Source organism: Prunus persica, chromosome G7, assembly GCF_000346465.2.
Source record: "Prunus persica cultivar Lovell chromosome G7, Prunus_persica_NCBIv2, whole genome shotgun sequence".
Classification (NCBI taxonomy): Eukaryota; Viridiplantae; Streptophyta; class Magnoliopsida; order Rosales; family Rosaceae; genus Prunus; species Prunus persica.
The window spans coordinates 14526370-14548478 of NC_034015.1; the positions used below are offsets into that span (position 1 = coordinate 14526370).

Below are 22109 nucleotides of genomic sequence, written 5' to 3' on the forward strand. Positions count from 1 at the left end.
GAGAGTGAAGAGCCTCCCTAACCAGAATTGGAGCTTGATATGGAAGCTACACTACACATCTCTAGCTCAAAGTCCTTTATGTCACATTTCGGGATCGGCTCCGCCGTAGTACGAAGTTTTATTTTTGGGAACTCACGAGCAACTTCCAAGTGGGTTACCCCATCTTGGGATTGTTCTAGCCCCAACTCGCTTAACTTCGGAGTTCTTATGACCCTGAAGCCAGTGAGCTCCCAAAAGGCCTTGTACTAGATGGAGGCGGGCATGTACATATAAGGCACATTACCCCTCTCTCAGTTGGTCGATGTGGGATGTTACAATCCACCCCCCTTAGGGGCCCGACGTCCTCGTTGGCACACTAGCACCACACGACAGAGTAGCTCTGATACAAAATTATCACATCCCAGGATTGGCTTCGCCGTAGCACGATATTGTCCAATTTGGATCCCCCCTCTCTGTCATCACGGTTTTGTTTCTGGGAACTCACGAGCAACTTCCCAGTGAGTCACCCATCCTGGGATTGCTCTAGCCCCAACTCGCTTAACTTCGGAGTTTCCATGACTCCGAAGCAAATGAGCTCCCAAAAGGCCTCGTGCTAGATGGAGGCGGGCATGTACATATAAGGCACATCACCCCCTCTCCGTTGGTTGATGTGGGATGTCACATTTCGTGTGGCTTTTGGAGCCGCATTCCCTCTTGTTGTAGTCTAGTTGAAGGAGTTGCTTCATTCCTTCATGTTGTAGACACAAAGCAAGGGCAAAACAGAAAAGAAGATAGAGAGACGTCAAGCAAAAGAGCCAACGTTTCTTGAAAATCCTGAACTCTGCTCATTTGAGGCTAAAATATGAATCTACAACCAGAAGTTTTCAAAGCCCCTTTGTGTCTTCTGTGTCAGTCGATAAGCTTATGCAACAGAAAATTTAAATCAAAACATGCCAAAATACTAAAAGAATTTGGTTCCAAAACCCCAAAATATTAAGTTCCAAAACTTTATCACTTCTATCGTTACTACTAGCAAGGAAACGTTTAATGTTCTATAAAAGAAAGAAATTACTCTGCTGTGAGAAGAAAACTAAAAAACATTGTGATGGGCCAAAGACCGAAAAGGTGCCAATTAAATATCAAAAATTATCTCCTGAAGCTTGAGCAGCAACAAAACCTCTAACCAGGCCCGTCTGCAGTTGCGTTTTTCAGTTGACCGCAACCTCAGCAGAGAGAAAACTAGGATGAATGGCATCTTTGTTAGACACTTTAGTCTTGGAGATCTTGAGCACCTGAACAGCTTCTCCCACTTTGGCAGCCAAAGACTCTGGTGACTCCAATAAAAGCAGCAGTTCTGAGTTGTCCATCTCCAGCAGCATCCCTGTAATTTTTGAGGCAAGGTCGGGCTGCAAGTGAAAATGCTAAGTTTAAGTTGGTGTCAATAGCCTTATGGATGGAGCAATAAATCTGAAACCTACATCTTCCATAGATGAGAAAATAAATAATTAAACATCAATGTGGTAAAAGTATCACCTTATGTTTATGGACGAGTGGGTAGAGATGCTCGCCAAGTATCTGTTTCTGCTGCTCAGGAGAAGCAGCAGCAAGCATGCTACTCAGCATCTCTGGTCCTTGAGACCCACCTCCAACAGAATTGGAAGCAATGGTTGAGACTCCTGATCCTTTATTCATGTCGCGTTGGCGACCATTAGGAACATACTTAGCCTGCCCCGTCCGCTGAAATGCATGGATTGCACGGATTAGAACCTCTACAGTAATAGGCACGGAGGATGGAAATATTATTCATTTCATTCCTAATCCTCCCAAGACTACTAAATTTGTAGGTTTCTAATCTTTTTTTTCCTATTTGCTGGTCATATACAAGGCCTGACCATCAAGTAGTACATGTGGTGAGCAATGAGTGACAAAAGCTTGTTAGTAAAAGAAAGCTAACCTGCTGATTGTTTGAATCTTTTGCTGAGTGTGACAGCTGAGTGGACTGTTGTAAATGTGGCATATATGCACTTCCCTGAGGAAGCATATGTCCGTTCATTCTTCCCCTGTTTTGCCTATGTTGTCTTGGCATCTGTAGATGAGATTTTTAGTAGCATAAGCACTTGGCCATAATAATTCTCTGATTTTTCCAGAAACACAATTTATTGTGCATGAATGTGTAGAAAAAAAAAACAGATTGCAATAAAATATGGAATGCAGATGACCTAAAATAACTGGAAATAGGCAGAATGGTACTCACAACAGAAACCGGTGGTGGTTGATAGGGTGGTCCAGACGTAGGTGCAAAGCCGTTGGCTCTCCATCCTGGCCTCAATCCCAAAGGCTGATACATCAGTCCCGGACGAGGAGGTACTTGTGGAACAACACCAGAGGGAGCTTGATAATAGATAGGAGGGTATCCACCAGGGATGACTGCTGTTGAAGGACCAGCAAGTCCTGCCATACGCTGTGCATATTGAAGCTGCAGCTGTGCTTGTCTTTCCTCTTTCCTCTGAGCAATAGCCACATACAATGGCTTCCGATGAAACATATATCCTGTGAGATACCAATGGCAAACTGATTAGCAGCTCAAAGAAAGCACGACATACAACTTAAATTTAACCCTGTAAGAAAAGCCATAATCGAAACACAACTTAAAAAATGTATGCATATAAGTCAAAGAACACAAGTTATTTTAAAATTGGAGGAACACAGAATGTCTACATGCTAGTTTCTTAAGAACAATCGTAATTAAATATCAACTAAGAAAGGTTACCATATGAAATTTGTTAGCTTAAAAAGCTCAAATGCATGCAATCAACTTATTACCATGAAAAGTATTCACAGCCTTATTGCCCTCCTCAGGGGTAGAGAAGCAAACAAAACCAAACCCTTTGCTTATTCCTTTCTCATCTCGCATAATCTTTGCAGAAGTAATTGTGCCACACTGACTGAAGTGTTCTACCAGCTCTTCATCAGTGACATCATCATCAATGTTCTTCACATACACATTTGATCCCTACAAATTAAACAAAGATTAGATGCTACTAAAATAGACCTTGGGAGAGAGATGGGGAAGACAACTACCTTGAATTTCACCATTTGCTCCTTTCGTTTCTCCTCAAATTGCCGACGCAACATTTGCTCACGCTCTGCCTTCTTCTGTGCCCTTGCTACATACAGAACCTTGGAGCCTACTCAATATATATACCACAGGACCAAAAAAAAAGAGTTCCTGTATCAGGAAATGCATCCATATTTCGAATTAATTAAGGCCATAAGTAAGATACCTAACTTACCCAGTTGTGATCCATTCATTGCCTCCATTGCTCGTCGAGCATCATCTGGGTTCTCAAAGTTCACAAACCCAAAACCTCTAGAGTTCCCATTGTCATCCTTTGTAATAGTGAAGCTAACAATTTTCCCAAACTCGGAGAACTTTTCCTCCACAATCTCTTCCCTGACATTTGTATCCAAATTCTTCACATACAAATTTGTATATTTCATATCAGGATTGGCCAAAACTCGATCACTCTTTCTAATAAATTTGGCAACATACCTGTGACATGAATTGTAATTCTCGCATGGTTAATATCCAGAGACAAGAAGAAGGAAAACATAAAACCAACAGGAAGAATTCATACACAAACACAAATGTATCAGTGCATATGCACTGTGTTATAAATAAGAAATATTTGAACAAAAAATGGAGCAAGAAAAGAACTGCACATACAAAGGTTTGTCTCCCACAGTGGAGCCATTTAGCTTCTCAATAGCAGCAATTGCAGATTCCTCAGACTCAAACTGAACAAAGCCATAGCCTTTACTCTTCCCATCATCAAACGTGGCGACTTTGCAAGACAATATATTTCCAAATTTCTTAAACATATCTTGAAGCCCTACATTATCAATCGATTGGCTCAAGTTCTGCAACAGATCACCAAAATGGTTTTACCATAAGTTCTTACATCAGAGAAAAGATAACACCTACGACTTACTGTTAATGCAACAGAACATACCTTGACAAACACATTCCCAATTCCACTTCTTCTCGCATCAGGATCACGATGCGACCACATGACCCTTATCACCTTTCCATGCACCTCAGAGTTATTCTTCACCTCAATAGCTCGAATTGCTATTAGAGAAAAATCAAATAAAGCTTAATCAGATTAAAATTAAGACAACATACAGTGTAAACCACCGAAAGAAAAACTTAATACAAAACTCAAAATTTTCATTTTTTTTTCTCCTCTGTAACTTTTCTGTTACCAAACACATCAATCAAGAAATGGCAAACAGTGGAACGACCAAATAGATCAAAATTGCAAAGATATAGTTCATCATTTTTCTATTTCATAAGATGGATTTCCAATAGCAAACAAGAATCTTAGCTCAAAACACCACACAATTGAAAAATAACACTAAAACTCAACTAAATAAAAAACTAATTCGTTCACATAGAACAACCAAAATTACCAAACGAATCGGAATCACAGTACAAGGCTTAGTTAGCAGATTAAAAATTCTCATAATTCCCAGACAATGGTACAATCCCAAGTGAGTCACCTGCATTGTCTCGGTAACGAAACGGAGCACCACCAAATCAAAAACCAAAACCTCAACTCAATCAAACCAAACAAATTCAATTCCAAGCCCAAGTCTTTTCCTTTCTCACGAAACGACAAGGTAAAATCAACGCTACCCAAGAACAAAGATAACAATTCACACAACAACCCAAAAAAAAAAATAAAATTAAAAAAAGTTACCTTCTTGCGGGTTGATGAAGTTGATGTAGCCGTAGCAGAGAGAATGGCCGTCGGTGGAGTCCCTACAGACCCGTACGGACGTGATGGACTTGAACTGACTGAAAGTATCGTACAGCTGACCATCGGTGATGTACGGATTAAGGTCTCCGACGTACAGCGACGCAGTCGGCACACCCACCGCCAGAGGATTAACGGCCATGATCGAACCAAACGTACAGAGAGAACTGAAAGAAGAAAAACAAAACGGAAAAACAAAAAAACACAGAGCCTTTTTCAAGCCCTCAGGGAACCGATAAATAACAATGCTCGTTGCAATCGGTGCTCTGTGTTTTATTAGCGGTTCTGAATCAAATCGGGGCGTCTCTTGATTGTACAGTAATTGCACCAAAAACACACAGAGAGAGAAAGAGAGTGATTTTGATGAGTGTAGAGAGAGAATTTTGGAAGGAAATGGAGATTTCTTTTTTTGGTTTTTGTTTTTTTTTCTGTTTTTTGGGAATTTTAGAGAGAAGGACACTGACTGTCGATGAGGAGTTTTTGCATGGGAGAGTAGGGGGGCCTTTTCACAAGGATTCATTCGTAGGGGTGGGCCCGCCTCCACGCGCGGACTCGACGCGGGGGAATTACACGCCCATCTCACTGAAAACAATGTGACGTTTCAGGATCAGGAGTGCGATTTGGTTTTACCACGTCATCAGTCATGAATTATACACAGCGAGTCTGGTTGGACGCGACGCAACAGAAACATCTCCTGGGTTGAGTTGTTGGCGGGGTTTGTTTTGTTTTTATCTTGAAATTTATGGAATTTTAAAAAACATTTGGTAATATAATTTTTTAAAGGAATGTTATTTGTTTTCTAATATTGATCATTACTTTTAACCCAAAAAAAATATATAGATCATTGCTACTTGCTAAAAAAAAAATCATTAATTTTAGATTATGTGTAGAAAAAGAAATATAAAAATAACAGAATTTATAGAAAATTTACAGGAGTGTGTGTTGACTGCGACAAAGAATTAATTTAGTTTTAAAGCATAAATAACGCTTCTCAATTTTAAAAAGATTAGATGGAATGTTTAGTTTCAACTCATTTAGTCAAATAAATGCTTTATGCAATTAAGACGACATAAACACTAAAGTGATTAATGCTTTATTACCATCCACGCATTTAACATTGTCAGTGGATATGATGATGTGATTACATGAGAAATTATACTTTCATGTTCGAGATTAGACAAGAATTGCAAATAAAAGTAGCTATTTTGATAAGAACTTTGATGTTGAGTTGAGTTAGATATGATGTCAAACTAATCTATAATAATTGGGAGATAATAAAGGAATAATGACAATTATTTTTTAGAAAAAAAAAAAACTAAATAAAATTGTGCTCCTGCTAATCAGACCACTAAGACTAGAACCATGAAAATAGGTCACACGTGTGGATGAAGAATGCCACGTGGCCCAAGAGCTTATGAGACTGCTTCAAAGCTGCGAAAAACGCTTCACGCACCATATTCACAGAAAAGACAATTCTTCACAGGGATTATCGGCATCTTTCACAACCAGAATTTTAACCCAAGGAACGCCCTTTTTCACGGACACAATCCTCGCTGCTCACTTATTTTCTCCTATTTATTGGTTATTTTCAATTGGTATTTGGTTTTATTTTATGACAATGAGAAAAATTTACATATAATGAGTGCATTTAACTTCACTACAATGAGTAATCGAAAAGAAATTATCCGTGAGACGAGGAACTTTATAACGAATTTTAACCGGTCTATATAACCTCATCACGTGATAAAAGAGACAAAGATTACCGATCACCAACACTAGTTTTCATTGCATTGCTTAAAATATCGCTTTACAATTACATTTAGACGAGGAAGTTATACGGTACCGTACAAGGACCTACAGCCATCAAGCTGTGACAAAACTGCATGGGGCACATGATGTATAGAAATTAAAGAACATTTGGGTCTTTTCCTTTTGGGTCATAACACTTGTGCTTCATCAAAAACAAGTCCATATTAAATAATTTGTTTGGGGCTTCATATGATTACAACTCCTTGAGTGCAATTCAACTTAATTAATTTCATAAAAATTTATAAAAATGGGGTTCAAATTTAATCATCATCAAAACTACAAAACTCACACAAATGCCCAAAATACTTTTGAGTTGTCTCCAACTCCAACATTTGCACCCAACAACAGTCAACTGTCTTCTTAATCTCTGTGAGAACAAAACATGTGACAACAAGAAGAAGAAACGCTGAAACTTTTTTTGTTTCAGCTCTGTACAAATTGAACAGCTTGGAATGATAAAGTAAAAATAGTAAACAAAAATGACATTTGACTCGGACAACATTCAGAATTTCTATATGCCTAGCTACATCAAGCTGCATTAGCTACAATTGCTTGCTGTGCTTCCACCGGCCACAAGTTGACGGTACAAAGAAAATTTTACCGTTTGAGGATGGCGACCCTGACAGCAAACCTTCAAGTCAGAAGAAAGATGGTTCCCCCCAGTCACACAAATCAGAAGCACATCATACTGATGATACACATTGTTGTGACCCCTGGCGCTTGGCAATACACATAACAGCAGAAGGCCCACTGATCACTATTAATAAAGATCAGCCGATCCAATACACTTCGAAAAGAGAATCGAAATCTGAGGTTTAAATTACAGAAAATGGAACTCCACAAAGACCAATATGTGCATCAAGAAAACCACAATTCCTGTTGTTAGCAGCTTGAATAGCATGTCTCCTGATGAGCTGCTCTCACTCAGCTGTCCTGCATTGATATACTCGTCTTTGCTAGAAGTTACAGAGACATTTACAGACAATGAGCCTGAAAAAGAGAAATTTTCAAAATATGACATAGGTGCTGAGGGGAACTTAAAAATATGGACTCATAATTGAACTTACAATCATAGTTAGCCCATCCAATCCGTTGATGAGCTAAATCATACACGAATATCTTATCTTTTAGAACAAGATCTGCAAGTGAAGAAACAAAAAAGGTCATAAGATGGCACATATATCAGTAAAATTAAACTGTACAAAAATAACTGCAAAGTGCTCAGAAGACATTGCATTGTGCACCGCCAGGTAGACCAGAAAATACATTACTTAGCATAAACCCCAGCATAAATAAGCTTCTAAAAAAAATAAATGCAATGGGAAAAATTAAAGAGGATTCAAGAAAAGCCAACACATTTCTGTTTGAGTAGGGAAGGAAGTTAAATGCTGGAGTACATGACAGATTCTTTAGACATTTTGAACACTGAAAATATGCACAGTATGTCATGCGAGCATTGCACTAGAATTTATTGGTGAGCTCAAACCCCTTCCTTTTTCCTTTTCTTCTTATGCACTCAGAGTCAGATCTAAAGGCACAGCCTGAATCCTTGCTCTGCTTTTTTAAACGTGCCTCTAAAACTGAGTTATTCATCAAAAAGTCTTATTGTATGAAGTTTTATAAATCAAATTCAATGGATTAAAAGAACACTCATTACGGACTGCAGATGCATATATGACTTGATTGAGACTCCGAGCAAACTGCTCCTTCCTCCAACCAATATCAGTAAACTTTTGTCCATAAAAATTTAATAACCAGACTAAATTCAGGGTCTAACCTCCTAAAATTGTCACCCCTCCCTGAACCTTCTGAAAACCAATGCACCACACAGCAGCACCTTCCTGTAACAATAGAATGGCTCATTACACTTATGCCATGCAATTTGCAAAAATCATGTCTAATGCAATGACTTTAAATAAGAACTTTTACAGAGGGAGACGGAGGAACAACTTACACTAGAACCAGTACGCATGAGGTATTCTTCGGGTTTCAACACCATTGATGCACCAGCGGCAAAGTTTAGACTAACTGGAGGAAATACCTCAGCCAAACTGAAACATAAAATGGACCTAAATGTCATTCAGGTTTTTATATTATATTATATTATATATATATATAATAAAAAAGAGAGATAAACATGCCACTATTATGCCCACCCTCCATAGCTTTTCTGCAGAGGGAACTTAACAAATATTCAGAGATAGAACCAACCTGGTGGAAACAAGATAACACTGGTTTCCTTTTGAAATGATGGGAGTCACAGATTGTGAAACAGCTGAAGTTATCTACACATCCGAACACAAAATCAGCTTTTAATAAGGAGAAGATATCTTATTTTAATAATAAAATACTCTTGTTCAGACCAGACACAACCACCATTATGTTCCTCCCAATGCTGATTGTTCCCATGCTATATATTCATTAAAAGGAAGTCTGAACTCAAATAGAAAGGAAGGAGCAGATATTGCACAACAACATCAAAGTCAAGTTGGCCCCAGACAGAAACTAGAATGAGAGATGAAATGAATGGAGAAGACAGAAAAGGAAGTCACAATGGGAAGTGAGTTTAATTTTGTGCCTTAATAATGGGAGCTTCGCCCATGAAATTTCATCATAAACCCAGACATAAGGTTAATGATGAATAACCCACTACCAAAATGACCTATTTCATCCCAATGCTAAAGATGAATATAATTAAGTGAATCATCGAACCAAACCAAGTGAATAAACTTACAGCACTAACAAAAGGATCGTAAGCTTCTTCAACAAGGTATGTCAAAGTTGTTCCTGAGTCAACAATAGTTCCTCGGCTGTTTGATGTGGTGAAAGCAGCTTGATCAATTGGCAATATTTGCCCATTGACAGCAATGCTCTGCAGATTTAAATTATAATGCTGCCTGAAAATAGTAAATTAGGACTCAGTTGCATTAGCTGAATAATAAAAAAATAGAAACTCATGAAAATTTTCAATTAATAGTGAACATTACATTACAGCAAAAGTAAACATGTAGTGACATGAAATCTAGAAAATAAGGTTGCACATAAGTAATTCAATTTTTACAATTAAAAGAAAATATCTGAAGTAAAAACTGGTGTAGTTGGCATCCCCCTCCCCCCAACCCACACCAAACGAGCAATCTGCCTGATGAGTCTCCAAACTGGCCCGAATCAGTGAAACAATAATACATCATCTAAGTAGAAAACAAAGCATTATATGATGGGGATGAATGAAGATGAACCCTATCAAGTCTGAGCAGAATAGGAATGAATTAAGACATTTTTCAAAACAGAAATTGAGCTGAAGTAGGTAATCCTTATATTCCTTGTTGGTGGACTGATAGTAACCCTCTTATTCCAACCATGCAGACTCAAAAATAATCTCCGTGCTAATATCAAATAGCTAAGAACTAAAAGTTTAAAAAGCCAAAAGTGACATGACTCAATGTTAAGTTAGAACATCCAATCCTTAGTGTAGAAATTAATTTCATATTCAAGGTCCATCAGTGGCCAAATAAATTGTGGGTACAGATATAGCAACACAAAGGCACGAAAATAACCTAAACTGGGTTATACTTGTATCTTTAAACTTCCCACTTCATAAAATTCAAAGTTTCATAGTAAAGATTACAACCAGAAATAAATAAGAGAAATTCCAACGGGATAGAGACATACTGTGACGGGACAAGGGGACTATAAACAATATTTGGCTCCAAAATCTCACCAAGAACAAGTATACCCCCTCCATTGCCATCTCCCTTCAAACAATGAGAGAACACTTTGGGAGTTACCCCTCGAGATGACAACTGTGATATAACAGACAAAGCCCCTTGCCCGAACCCAAATATCCCATCCACAGCTTTATCTGTCTTAGTCAAATCCCCAGACTGATAGGTACTACACCTGTTTCCAACACGATCAGCCAAGGAAATAAGCTTCAATCAACAGAAACAACATGAACATTAATGTAGGCATCTAAAGGCAAATTTAAAAAGTCATGATGATATAAGATGTGTCATTACTCTTGTTTAGTCAGAAAAGTTTTATGATTATGCAACAGGTTATTAAAAAACACACACCACTCTTATAATCAGAGAAATTCTGCATAATTAATTATTGTTGTTCTGGCACATGACATACTTATCGTTATTAAAGGAGCATAGTCACTATTACTGCTAAATGGTGAGGCCTGTCAACCATGCCATTTCAAAATTTATAGTAACTATGTATAAGCTATATACTCCCATAGACAACAATTTTTATTTTATTTATTGAGAAAAATAAAACAATCTTCATGATAGTTACTATTTTTTTTCTTTTTCCCTCTTTCACGCTTTTCTCCTATTTTCGTCAATGGTTGGTTTCCATTCCACATTTTTATCCACACATCATCTCAGTACAAGTTAAAACAGCTCACCCGAAAACAACGAATGCCGAAGAGTTAGCAATATAAGACTGCCCCAGAATCATGTCAAAATATAGCGCATCTGATACGTAATAACCAGTTGTTCCACTTCCATCTCCATATTGAAAAGTGTAACTGCACTGATTACTCTGACGAGAGCATTCGGTTGATGAAGTTTGAAATGAGGAGGTGCACATTGGGTCTGAACAGGGGATCAGCCCCGCAGTTGACGAGCTGGCAGAATCATATAAATTGAGCTCAATCTGTAAAACATGGAACATTAGATAGTTAAGCTTAGAATTGTCTCTTTACTCAGCAAGATTATGAGAATGACACAAAGCAAGAAAAAGAAGCAGAAGTTTACTCCGAGTCCACTGGACTGGGGGCAATCGCTGCAGGAATTGCAGGTAATCCACAAGATGTCACTTCCAGTATCAATCTGAACATTGAATTCTTTTGGCGGAGAGCCCAATTTCACTTTGGTAAAATAAAGCCTGGATAAAAACCAATATAGAAAAATCGAAGATGAACAAAAGTCATTAACTTGATATACAACACTGGACCAGAAAGGTGCCCATGATGCTCTATCTTAATGAGAGAAAAAAAACAGAAGAGAACTGAACAGAAACAAGAAAAAGATCCATCGACCCTGATTCAAAACAACACCCAGAGGCAAACAGCAAAAAGCCAAACTTTAGTCAACGTTTTCAACATAAATTATTTAAAACAAATTATATATTTCTTCAAATTGCGTACTCTAAAAACCCATCAATCATCAAGCACCGGGTCTCCGTTTGGTCGCTAAGAAAGTACGGAACAAGAACTCATTTGTAAAGGAACCGAAACAGCAAGAATTAACAAGACTCAAGCCTTTTTCTTTTTGTTTCTGTTTTTCTTTCCTTTTTCCACTTTCTCATCAACCAAACGGAGCTAGAAAAGGAAACAGGACAAAATAAATAAACACCCGTGTACACAAATGCTTACCCAATTAAAAAGCATTAACAAAGAACCAGAAGAAAACTCAACTCACACAAGAATATATACCAATTAGAGACAAACCCATTAACACAAACATATTAAAAGCTTCATACAAGAACATTAAAGATAACCCAGATGATAAAATTACCCGACGACGTAGGGATCGGAGGTGCCTTCGACTGAGAAGTCGACAACGCCGCCCGCCACGTTTTGCAAGAGCCGGGCGTGCCTGACTCGGTCTCGAGCTCGGAGGTGGTCGAGTTGGACTCGGTGACTCGGCGGAAAGGCCCGTTCTAGAGAAAGAAAGGTGGCCGGCAAGCCACAGTAGACAACAGAGAGAGACAGCAGCACGGCGACGGAGGCCAAGATCGGAGCTTTGAAGACCCGCATTTCTGCGAAACGGTGCGTTTGAGTTGCCTGAGAGGGAAAATTTAGTGGCGAGGATCGAGGTGGTGCTGGTTTTTCTTGCTTTTGCGCATTGAGGGAGAGGGAGACTGTCAGAAGCAGTGAGAGAGAGAGAGAGACAGAGGGAGGCTTTGCTGCTTAAACAGAACTTTGGAACTAGTTTAATGAGAAATGAGTTGGGCACCCCAGCAGATTAACAACGGCTACAAAGACGATTTTACCCTTCAATTACGGCTAGTAGCCATAGAAGAAGGGATAAATGAGTGCAAGGCGTAAGGGTAATTATGTACATGCAGAAGTGTTTGTAATTGTCATACGTTGAGAAATTGGTTTCATCTGAAATTTTAATTGAAGGAGTAAAAAGATGGGTGGAAATAGCGAAAAGGCAATGACCGATTTTCCAGGTGACAAGACTGAGTTGGTCGGTCCACGTACGGCCCGCTGCGTATTCAGCACGCTTTTTTTGACCGTTAGACGACCAGCGAAGAAAGCCACGAGCCCGAGTCGGTACGCTCGTAACTGTTGGCTGGTGTCAGACACACGCTCTTCGTGCGCGTGGGATTGTGATCGTAAAAGAAAATTGGGGTGTAGATTATAGCGAAAGGGAAATGTTAGCCGTACTTCAGGATGTCAGACGACAATCATAGATAAAGTACCATTTTTTCCACAATAATAATTATGTTTTTTAATCTTGAAAATTACTAAAAATTTCAAGAGTTTTAATCATCTATTCAAGATAGTAGGATCGTAAGTTGCGAGATGAAAGTGCCAACCAATCGATCAATAATAATCATCCATGTGAGTGCTGGTCGACACAAGCGTCGTTCAATTAGCGCTCACATCTCATATTAACTTCACAATATTTATTAAGTATTAGAGAGTTTTTGAGTCGAAACGAAAGCCAACTTTTGCAATTGAGATCTAACTTCTTTTGATTGTTTGTTTTTAAGGTAAAGCTATAATCTTTAATTTGAAATCTTGAATTGTGCATGCTGTAATGCTAATCATATGTAAGTTGTGGAAGGTGAAGTATAAAATGTTTGTACTATAAGAAACCCTTTCATTCTGTCAAAAAGAAAAAAGACAAGCAACCCTTTCGTAAGAAAAGCCCGCGAAAATACTAAGAATTTTATTATTTTTTATTTTATATATTATTTTTTATTTTTTGGTTGGTGGGTGCAAATGTGGAAATTGACATGGAGCAAAAAGTCACAACTCTAGCCAGCTCAACTCCAATGCGACCTAAAACAAATCAATTGTGGAGCTTTAGATGGAGGGTGTTGGATGAAAGCGAGAGTTCTTGTCAAGTCTTCTTCGTCTTCACAAACCCTCAATTATATGTTATTGACATGTCATGTCATTAAACCCAAATTCTAAATTGTAGAAATATGGAATGTAACTACCATATGAGGCTCAATAATTCATAGTGTGAATTCATAATTATTCAAGTACGTATCAACGAAATTCACAATATGAGATTGATTAAGCAAATATATAGTTCAAAATCAACCATAACTATTCATGCACGTATGGAAGGAGAAATATTTCTTTATCTATATTTCATTGTCTCATTTTCTCTATCTTTCTCCTCATTTCACTTGTTAGAGAATGAGAGAGATATAGAGACAAGAACAATTAAAGAAAGATAGGAAAGTTTTTTCTCGCGTGAGTAAGGTTTTTTCTAAAAACTCTTAATATATAAAATTAGTTAATTTTAATAGAGAGAGATTTCTTCATGGACTGTCTTTCTTCCTGATCCTCTGCCTTGGCCATTTAATCTGCCTAATTACATTGCGTACTTAAAAGCATAATATCCTCAAGACGTTTTGCAATTTCCATCAACCAAATTCTTTAATAAATCTTGACTAACTAGCCAATAAAACAAGATTGCTTTTCTTGTTGAACATCACTTACTACAAAAGAGCTGTCTTTCTTTACATATATATATATGTATATATATATATATAGACCAAACCCTAAAATGCATACATCTGCAAATCAAATGTATATATGAAGGAAGCTTTCCACTCTTTTCAAAAGAAGATGAAATGGATGGGGACTTTTGTGATGATGACAATCACATCCCTCCACGTTAAACTCACATCATGCATGACAAGAAAGTATATTCATTTATAAGATTTGCTTAGGTTCGCATTTGAATTGAAATAGAAAAAAAAAATGTGCTTTTATGGACGGCAACTTTAGCTTTTAATATAAAAAAGGGGTTTAGAAGGGCCATGGTATTGGAAGGGAGTTAGTTGCCAATAGGACGGCTTTTTGTTGTGCAAGCCACTTTTGCTATTGCAGCTACCGCTCTATATTTGTACATTTCACACGACAGCGAAGTACCATTTTGACTCTTTTTTTTTCGCACCCTCTTTGTTGAATGCTTTTGCTTTCACAGAAAATATTCTGCAGCATAACAAAAAAATAAAAATAAAAGAGGATTTCCATCTTACAGTTCAAAGAGTAATTTAAGAGAGGTTGTTAAATTTTAGAGAGATGGGCCAGTGGCTCACTTGTCCCTTATTTAATCATCTATAAAGTTCAGTAGGTGCGATGTTTTATCACAAAAGGTCTCGGTGATATTAATAGTGAAACAATTCATTATATATTTTATTTTATTTAGTCAAGTTTCCGATATGAGACTTATATTCTTCAACAGAGGTAACATATTTCGCACATTTGCTGGCAACATAATGTGATTTGTCGCTTGTAGCAATCATAATATTTACGTAAATCGAGTTTCTTTTTTTACATGAATTCTTGCCTTTTTTTTAGATTTTGGGTTTGCATCAAAATCTTTAATTTCGTAAGTTGATGTGGGAGTAGATTTGCTAACTCCTTCAATTCAAAACTTGATTCTTGTAAATCCTTGTAATTTTCTTATTTTGGGACTGAACTTGTTGCCCTCTACATATATTCTAACATCTTACAAAAGTTTTATGGGTTCCTTTTCTTTTTTATAGGCAACATGAAAAAAGAGGAAGGGACATCTGCTCCTGTGTCTCTCTTATCATCGTCAAATCTATCACCTTCTAAAAATCAACCACCACTTGAGAATCCTGATGTGCTCAAAACTTGTTCTCCAGATAAATTGGCTAGTGATTTACATCTGTTTTATGGCTCCTGCAAAAGCTATTGGAAGGAGTTGTCATGGAACAATGTACAAAGCTATGCTTGACTCAGGTCATGTATTGGCCGTGAAATTGCTAAGGGAGGGTATAGCAAAAGGAATAAAAGAATTTGCAAGAGAAGTAAAGAAACTAGGAAACATCAGACATCCGAATCTAGTTTCTCTGCTCGGTTACTACTGGGACCTAAAAGAGCATGATAGAAACTGATTATATCAACAACTTATATTAATGCACAATCCTTGGCATTTCATCTCCATTGTAAGATTCTATTATCTATCTTTCATTTTAAGATTTGAAATAAGAATCTCCCGAATATTATTTCCATCTCCACAGCAAGACTCTCTAAATTAATCTTAGAATTCGTCTAACAACACTCTTAACGAATATGGAACTAGAAAATATAAAAATTGGGCTAGGAGCTCGGGGTGGTCTCTTCGTGGTTGGGCCGTGGAGAATGCTCCCAGGTTCACTTGGGCTGAAACTCTGGATAAGCCCATAAATATATAGTTGATCTGCAGGTCCAAAAAAAAAACAAAGGAACTTTGATGCGAAATAAAGTACCAATTTTGTCCAAACCTTAAATTTTTTAGTAATTTTAGCATGCAGATTTTTCAAATTAAGGAGGAATTACCTTATTGCGTAAGTTCCTTTTGGCGGCAGCTTTAGTTTGGTAATTAATTGTAGAAATTTTGAAGGTCGGAGAAAGAGTCCTAGTTAAACTGGGAAATAAAAATAGTACCGTTGTTTTGTTACCGCGTCACTATTAAGCTAAACCCGGACGTCAGTATTAAGCTAACCCGACTCTTATATAAACCGCCTCGCACACCACACTGAAGCCTCCAACTTTCTCACCACTCTCTTACTCGACCGATCGGAAACTAGCTCTCTCTCTCTCTATAGAATCGCACGACATGGCCGAGACTGACGCTTCCGCCGACACAGTCAATGCCACCATCGAAACGGCGGCGCAACCAAACGACAACTCCTCGTCCGATACGGCCACCAGTGCTCCCCCACCGCCGGCGAAACCGGAGTCAAAGCGCTGGGCTGACGAGGAGGACGACCCTCCCGAGGAGCCCGAGAAGAAAAATGACGCGCCGTCTACTTCGGAACCGGAAGTGAACGTTGCCGAATTGAAGATCACCGAGAACAAGTTCCTCGACGACCCCGAAGACTCTAATATTAGCGCCGTATGATTCTCTCTCTGAAATTTTCAATTTTTTGTTTGAATTAGGGTTTTGATTCAAATGGCAGTAGGGCTAGGGTTATTGGTTGATTTTGTTAATGATTTTGGGGATTTAATTCGATGTAGGTTACGACCGGCGACACGCCGTACACGTCGGCGAGTAGCTTCGAGGATCTGAATCTATCGCCAGAGGTGCTGAAGGGCTTGTATGTAGAGATGGGGTTCAAGAAGCCCAGTAAAGTCCAGGCAATCACTTTGCCCATGATTTTAACCCCTCCCCACAAAGATCTTATTGCTCAGGCCCACAATGGTTCGGGCAAAACCACTTGTTTCGTGCTTGGGATGCTCAGCCGGGTCGATCCCAATGTTAAAGCTCCTCAGGCGCTCTGTATATGCCCCACCAGAGAGTTGGCCATTCAGGTAAAGTTTCATTCTTTTCTTAGATTGTTACTCCAATTGTTGTTCTTTTATTAATTTGAATAGAAATTATAGGGTGAATAATATACAATTTACTTAAAAGAAAGAAAGAAAGGCTCTTTTTTTTGTTTTGGAAATTGAATATAGCTGAGCTTTTTAGACTAGAGGATTGATGGTGGTAAGTGAATGTGGCAGAATATGGAGGTCCTTCAGAAGATGGGGAAGTACACGGGGATAAAAGCAGAGTGTGCTGTCCCAACGGAGAGGACGAGTGCTCCGTCCATTCAATCTCGAGCACCAGTATCAGCACAAATTGTGATCGGAACCCCTGGTACAATTAAGAAATGGATGTCTATCAAGAAGCTGGGCGTAAGCCGTGTGAAGATTCTTGTGTTTGACGAGGCTGATTACATGTTGGCCAAGGTAATCATATCATGCCACTAGATTTGATTAATTTTTTAGAAGTTCATGGTTACCTTGTCTGCGTTATCTGGATTCTGGATTGTACGATATTGTATGTTTTCTAAGCGTGTAATGCCACCTCAATCAGTTAATGAGAACAAAATTAGCCTCATGGACGATATATCTAGGGTCTTTTATTTTATTATGGTAATGTGATATGAGTAGACCTGTGGTTTAAGGGTATAAGTTGGTTAAGCATGTGTGCTTTGAGCATCCCTTGCTGTCTGTTCTCTTCAAGCATTAAGTGGTGTATCAATCTACTGCAAATGATTGGCTAGCAATGATTTATGCTTTTATGTATTAAGTCGCTAAATACTTTTGTGCAGGATGGCTTTCAGGATGATTCTTTAAGGATAAAGAAGGATATAGAGAGATTTAGCCCTCACTGCCAGGTTCGTCAAATTTATTTTTAAAGTTTTATTGCGCCTAAGGTTTAATGTATATTTTATTGCGTCAAATTCGTAGTTTCTGTATATTTTATTTCATGATTTTTTCCAATATCTTATTATTGAAAACACCTGTGTTTAAGGTTCAACGAAACTAGTATCGGAATTAGTTCCTACTTTTTAAAATCTTATTAATGAGAGCACTTTTGTTTAAGGTTCAGCAAAGCTAGTATGGAATTAGTTCCCACATTATTCAATCTTATTGTTGCAACACCTTTGTTTAAGGTGTAAATGAGACTAGTATTTGAATCAGTTTCCACTTTATAAAACTCTCATCAGTGGTTTGACGATAAAAATATTAAAGTTCAGCTAGTTTGTAAAGGTACTTTCATAAGAGAGTTTATCCATATTTTATTTGTTTCAGTACTGTTTCTTCTTGAAGATTCTGTACTACTGTGAATTTTATGGTTGGACATCTTTAGTAATGATAATTAACGTTGCTGGTAGTGGAAATAAAGGAATGGTTATGGTGTGCACATTGACCGCTGTTTCAACGGGGAATGTTCGTGTGATTAAATTATTGTGTTGTCTTCAGAATATCTCCTTAAAATATTAAAAAAAAATCGTAGTGAGTAGTGATTGACTAACTACCTTATGTCACATTTGTTTTCAGGTGCTTTTGTTTTCTGCTACATTTAATGAAATAGTCACAAATTTTGTTTCAAGAGTGATCAAAGGCAGTGGTAATGAACTCTTCGTAAAGAAAGAAGAGCTATCTTTGGAGGGTGTAAAGCAGTACAAGGTGTACTGTCCTGATGAATTGACCAAGATTGAAATCATCAAAAGCAAAATATTTGAACTGGGAGAGAACTTGGGGCAGAGAATTATATTCGTAAGGACAAAAAACAGCGCAAGAATGTTGCATCAAACACTCGTTGAAGATGGTTATGCGGTTACTACTATTCAAGGTGCTCTCACTGTTGAAGATAGAGACAAAATAGTCAAAGAGTTTAAGGATGGATTAACCCAAGTTCTTATCTCAACTGACCTACTCGCTCGAGGCTTTGACCAACAGCAGGTTCACATTCTCTCCATTCTTTTCCCCTTCTGTCTGACATGCCTTACAAGACTTACACGCTGACATGATACCTTTTTGTAGGTTAATTGTGTAGTCAATTATGATCTCCCAATCAAATACACAAGTGGCCCCAGGACACATGACCCAGAGCCTGATTATGAGGTGTACTTGCATAGAATTGGAAGGGCAGGGCGTTTTGGTCGCAAGGGTAAGTTTCTCATTCCGAAGTGTGTCTTTTGGTGTTCTGTTTCGTATATATTTTGGCTCTTTCCATGTAATAGAGTTGTCAGTTGTTGGACCTATTATTTAATTAGGAAATATGTGGCGCACAGCATCTCCTTTGATCATGTTTCATTGAAGAAGGAAACAAAATAGCTGTTTATGTTTTTGGTATATTATATTACTCTCTTGATCTGACAAAATAGGTAGTATGCTGATATTACATTGCTATGTAAATTTGGAGTTACTAATGTGAAATGGAAACATTGACCGAGCGATGTGCATGTGTAATCGTGCAGGGGCTGTGTTTAACTTGATTTGTGGTGATTGGGATGAATTGATCATGTCAAAGATTGAGCAGTATTTCAACTCCCCAGTAACAGAGGTAATAATCTTGCACCTCATCCCGCTTTAACTTTGAATTTGTTCATGGAAAATTGAGTCCTCCGTGTTCTTCTAAAAACAAAAGTTCAGTAACTTTTTATTGTTTGACAGGAAAGGATTGGAAACTTCAAATTTTATACATTAGGAAGTTTGAGTCTTCATAAGTTCCAAAATTTATCAATATCTTATCGAGGAGATAAATAACTGTAAACTATTGTATCTAATTGCTGTCTTCTTGTTGCTGCTGCGTTAACAGGTTCAGAATACTGAAGAAGCATTTGAAGGTGCTCTTAAATCAGCTGGCTTACTCTAAGGTCTCAAGGACATACGCAGCTTTAGCACAACCAGTTTTGGAAAAGAAAATACGCGGTGACATTGTAGCAGAGGAGCACATCTTGCCAAGAGTTTTTATTTTTATTTGAAGTTATTTGTGGACCTCTACGTATATTGCTTGATGGGTTCGCTGTCTAGTTTCTGTAAATGTTACAATTGCGTAACAAAATAGAGTCCAAGTTTTCTGTTTTTAATTATCCATTCTTCTTGTTACTAGGGGCCATGTTTGTATGAAGTCATTTGTGATAATCATTTAGTGAGTTTGGAGTTTGATCCAATTTGTTTGCTATATTTTTGGTGTACTTTTTGGTTGTCAATAAAATAACCAAATTCTTGATTGAAATGAACAAACCCTACATATCATATGAAAGCTCTTATGTTACGAAACCATCATCAAGATCAGGCATTGGAAACCTCAAAGTTGTGGCAATGCCGGTGGTGGCCAGCTCAACTCTGGCCACATGTTTTGCCGAAAACACAATCGCCTTCCCTCCCGCCTCTTTCACCGACTTCACCAACCCTACATACTTATGCCTTGTCCCGATTTCTGCCCTCTCAAACAAATCATCCATGATCAACAGCGTTTCGATGGCCATCAACTCATGCGCCATCTCCACGCTCTTCGCACCATAACACGCTTGATCCGAATTGCTCGATACCATGTCCGAAAACTCCTTGTAAGCCCTGATCTCCATCGCAGCCTTGGTGTCCTTGATCAAATTCATGACCGCTTTGTCATGCAAAACCTCATGCAAGCTGCTACTACAATTATTATTGTCGCCTTTGCTCGTATTAACAACGACAATCCTTGATTTGTTGTTCTCAATAGACTTCAACTTCAACCTCTGCTCCTCCCCAATCAAAAAACGACGAAAGTCTTCCTTCATGCTTCCGGGGCTCCCAATCTGAATAATTAAACTTTCTATTTTATTCAAATTAAGCTGGTTGTCTTGAATAATTTATAAAGATAATTGAAAAGATGACCTTCATATTTAATAATTGATTCATATTATTAAAAAAAATTGGTACATAATTTAACAATCTGCATATCCTAAGTGGAATGCACGTCCCAAGTAGTGCCCTTCCATTCCACCCAACTACAACCCATTATGTGTCCTATATATTTGCTTCCTCCTCAATTTAATTAGAGACGGAGAGAGAATTTGAGAGAGATTAATTAAGAGAGATGAGAGGTATGGCGATGCTGATATTTGCAGTATTATTGATTGTAATGGGTTGCACCCAAACAGCTGATGCTTCTAATTATGAGGAATCCAAAATCAAAACCATCCATGTAGGTGGGAAAGTACTATGCCAAGATTGCACCCAAGGTTGGAATGAATGGGTCCATGGTGCCAAACCCATCAAAGGTATGTATCAAAATCCTTCCTCGTAAGTTGCCGTAAGTTGATGCGTGCGTAAATGACTGTTAATCCGTTGATGTGTTGTGAAGTCACGAGTAATTAATATATGTACGTACTTGTTGTCACTGATTAATGAATTAATTATATGAATGCAGGTGGGAAGGTGTCTGTGACATGCATGGATGAGAGAAGCAGGGTTGTGTACTACGGAAGCGATCTGACTGACGAGAAGGGCCAATTCGACTTGATCATAAACAAGAACATCAACGGCAAAGAACTCAAAGCCAAGCTATGCTCAGTGAGGCTGGTGTCTTCCCCAGACGCCACGTGTAACATTCCGACCAATTTTGCTGGTGGACGAACTGGGGTGAAGCTCAATAGGCCCAGTTTGATGTATAGAGATTTGGTCAAATACACAATTGATCCATTCTATTATACCACTCCAACGTGCGAGAAACCAGATACTGATGATCACTCTGATAATGGCCATGGAGGCCACTACTAATTAAATATAATTAATACTTTTTTTTTCTTTCTACTTTTTTACTTCTTATCTTATGTAACTTTTTTTTTTCTTGGAAACTTTTCGTTTGAACTTGTAATTCGGTGAATCAAATGTTTGTGAGACAATATGTTCATCAAGATTATCATATATAATTAGCTTAACACAATTGATGCTAACTTAACGTGAGCTAATGCTCGACAATATATATGTACTTATTACATCAATTATTATAATTAAATGCTAAT

General features: G+C 38.0%; 5 protein-coding genes across 6 annotated transcripts; 2 read left to right on the forward strand and 3 right to left on the reverse strand.

Moving 5' to 3' along the window:
- On the reverse strand, positions 829-5569 carry LOC18770874 (polyadenylate-binding protein 7). 2 transcript variants are annotated; one of them, XM_007203976.2, is made up of 10 exons: positions 4743-5569; positions 3993-4111; positions 3707-3900; positions 3273-3532; positions 3061-3167; positions 2803-2992; positions 2234-2529; positions 1934-2065; positions 1513-1716; positions 829-1385 (listed from the first exon to the last, which is right to left on the reverse strand). In XM_007203976.2, the coding sequence occupies exons 1-10, from the start codon at positions 5317-5319 to the stop codon at positions 1188-1190; spliced, it is 2277 nt and encodes a 758-aa protein (XP_007204038.2). In that variant the 5' UTR covers positions 5320-5569; the 3' UTR covers positions 829-1187. The 2 variants fall into 2 exon arrangements, with proteins under 2 accessions (XP_007204038.2, XP_020423393.1); XM_020567804.1 differs by having other exon boundaries at positions 829-1400.
- On the reverse strand, positions 6862-13034 carry LOC18771064 (aspartic proteinase-like protein 2). Its single transcript, XM_007203811.2, has 10 exons — positions 12137-13034; positions 11375-11504; positions 11023-11273; positions 10281-10508; positions 9343-9505; positions 8820-8893; positions 8563-8659; positions 8386-8449; positions 7676-7747; positions 6862-7598 (listed from the first exon to the last, which is right to left on the reverse strand). The coding sequence occupies exons 1-10, from the start codon at positions 12376-12378 to the stop codon at positions 7429-7431; spliced, it is 1491 nt and encodes a 496-aa protein (XP_007203873.1). The 5' UTR covers positions 12379-13034; the 3' UTR covers positions 6862-7428.
- Positions 16175-20338, forward strand: LOC18770901 (DEAD-box ATP-dependent RNA helicase 38). Its single transcript, XM_020568628.1, has 8 exons — positions 16175-16720; positions 16843-17136; positions 17329-17556; positions 17922-17987; positions 18655-19059; positions 19141-19267; positions 19578-19663; positions 19919-20338. Exons 1-8 carry the CDS (start codon positions 16442-16444, stop codon positions 19973-19975), a joined length of 1542 nt encoding a protein of 513 aa, XP_020424217.1. The 5' UTR covers positions 16175-16441; the 3' UTR covers positions 19976-20338.
- On the reverse strand, positions 20370-20882 carry LOC109950403 (protein PELOTA 1-like). Its single transcript, XM_020568996.1, has one exon. The coding sequence runs from the start codon at positions 20880-20882 to the stop codon at positions 20370-20372; it is 513 nt and encodes a 170-aa protein (XP_020424585.1).
- On the forward strand, positions 21157-22040 carry LOC18770669 (proline-rich protein 1). Its single transcript, XM_007203389.2, has 2 exons — positions 21157-21365; positions 21515-22040. Exons 1-2 carry the CDS (start codon positions 21182-21184, stop codon positions 21862-21864), a joined length of 534 nt encoding a protein of 177 aa, XP_007203451.1. The 5' UTR covers positions 21157-21181; the 3' UTR covers positions 21865-22040.

What these genes read in the sequence shown, in the direction of transcription:
- LOC18770669 (XM_007203389.2), top strand. Translation starts at nt 21,182, where the DNA reads ATGAGAGGTATGGCGATGCTGATATTTGCAGTATTATTGATTGTAATG. An exon ending in TGGTGCCAAACCCATCAAAG is followed by an intron (nt 21,366 to 21,514) that starts GTATGTATCAAA and finishes ATATGAATGCAG; the next exon opens with GTGGGAAGGTGTCTGTGACA.
- LOC18771064 (XM_007203811.2), bottom strand. Translation starts at nt 12,378, where the DNA reads ATGCGGGTCTTCAAAGCTCCGATCTTGGCCTCCGTCGCCGTGCTGCTG. An exon ending in TCGGCATTCGTTGTTTTCGG is followed by an intron (nt 10,509 to 11,022) that starts GTGAGCTGTTTT and finishes TGTTGGAAACAG; the next exon opens with GTGTAGTACCTATCAGTCTG. An exon ending in TGGATGGGCTAACTATGATT is followed by an intron (nt 7,599 to 7,675) that starts GTAAGTTCAATT and finishes TCTCTTTTTCAG; the next exon opens with GCTCATTGTCTGTAAATGTC.
- LOC18770874 (XM_020567804.1), bottom strand. Translation starts at nt 5,319, where the DNA reads ATGAATCCTTGTGAAAAGGCCCCCCTACTCTCCCATGCAAAAACTCCT. An exon ending in ACTGTGGGAGACAAACCTTT is followed by an intron (nt 3,533 to 3,706) that starts GTATGTGCAGTT and finishes TTCATGTCACAG; the next exon opens with GTATGTTGCCAAATTTATTA. An exon ending in AAGATTCAAACAATCAGCAG is followed by an intron (nt 1,717 to 1,933) that starts GTTAGCTTTCTT and finishes CATGCATTTCAG; the next exon opens with CGGACGGGGCAGGCTAAGTA.
- LOC109950403 (XM_020568996.1), bottom strand. Translation starts at nt 20,882, where the DNA reads ATGAAGGAAGACTTTCGTCGTTTTTTGATTGGGGAGGAGCAGAGGTTG.
- LOC18770901 (XM_020568628.1), top strand. Translation starts at nt 16,442, where the DNA reads ATGGCCGAGACTGACGCTTCCGCCGACACAGTCAATGCCACCATCGAA. An exon ending in CCAGAGAGTTGGCCATTCAG is followed by an intron (nt 17,137 to 17,328) that starts GTAAAGTTTCAT and finishes TGAATGTGGCAG; the next exon opens with AATATGGAGGTCCTTCAGAA. An exon ending in GAGGCTTTGACCAACAGCAG is followed by an intron (nt 19,060 to 19,140) that starts GTTCACATTCTC and finishes ACCTTTTTGTAG; the next exon opens with GTTAATTGTGTAGTCAATTA.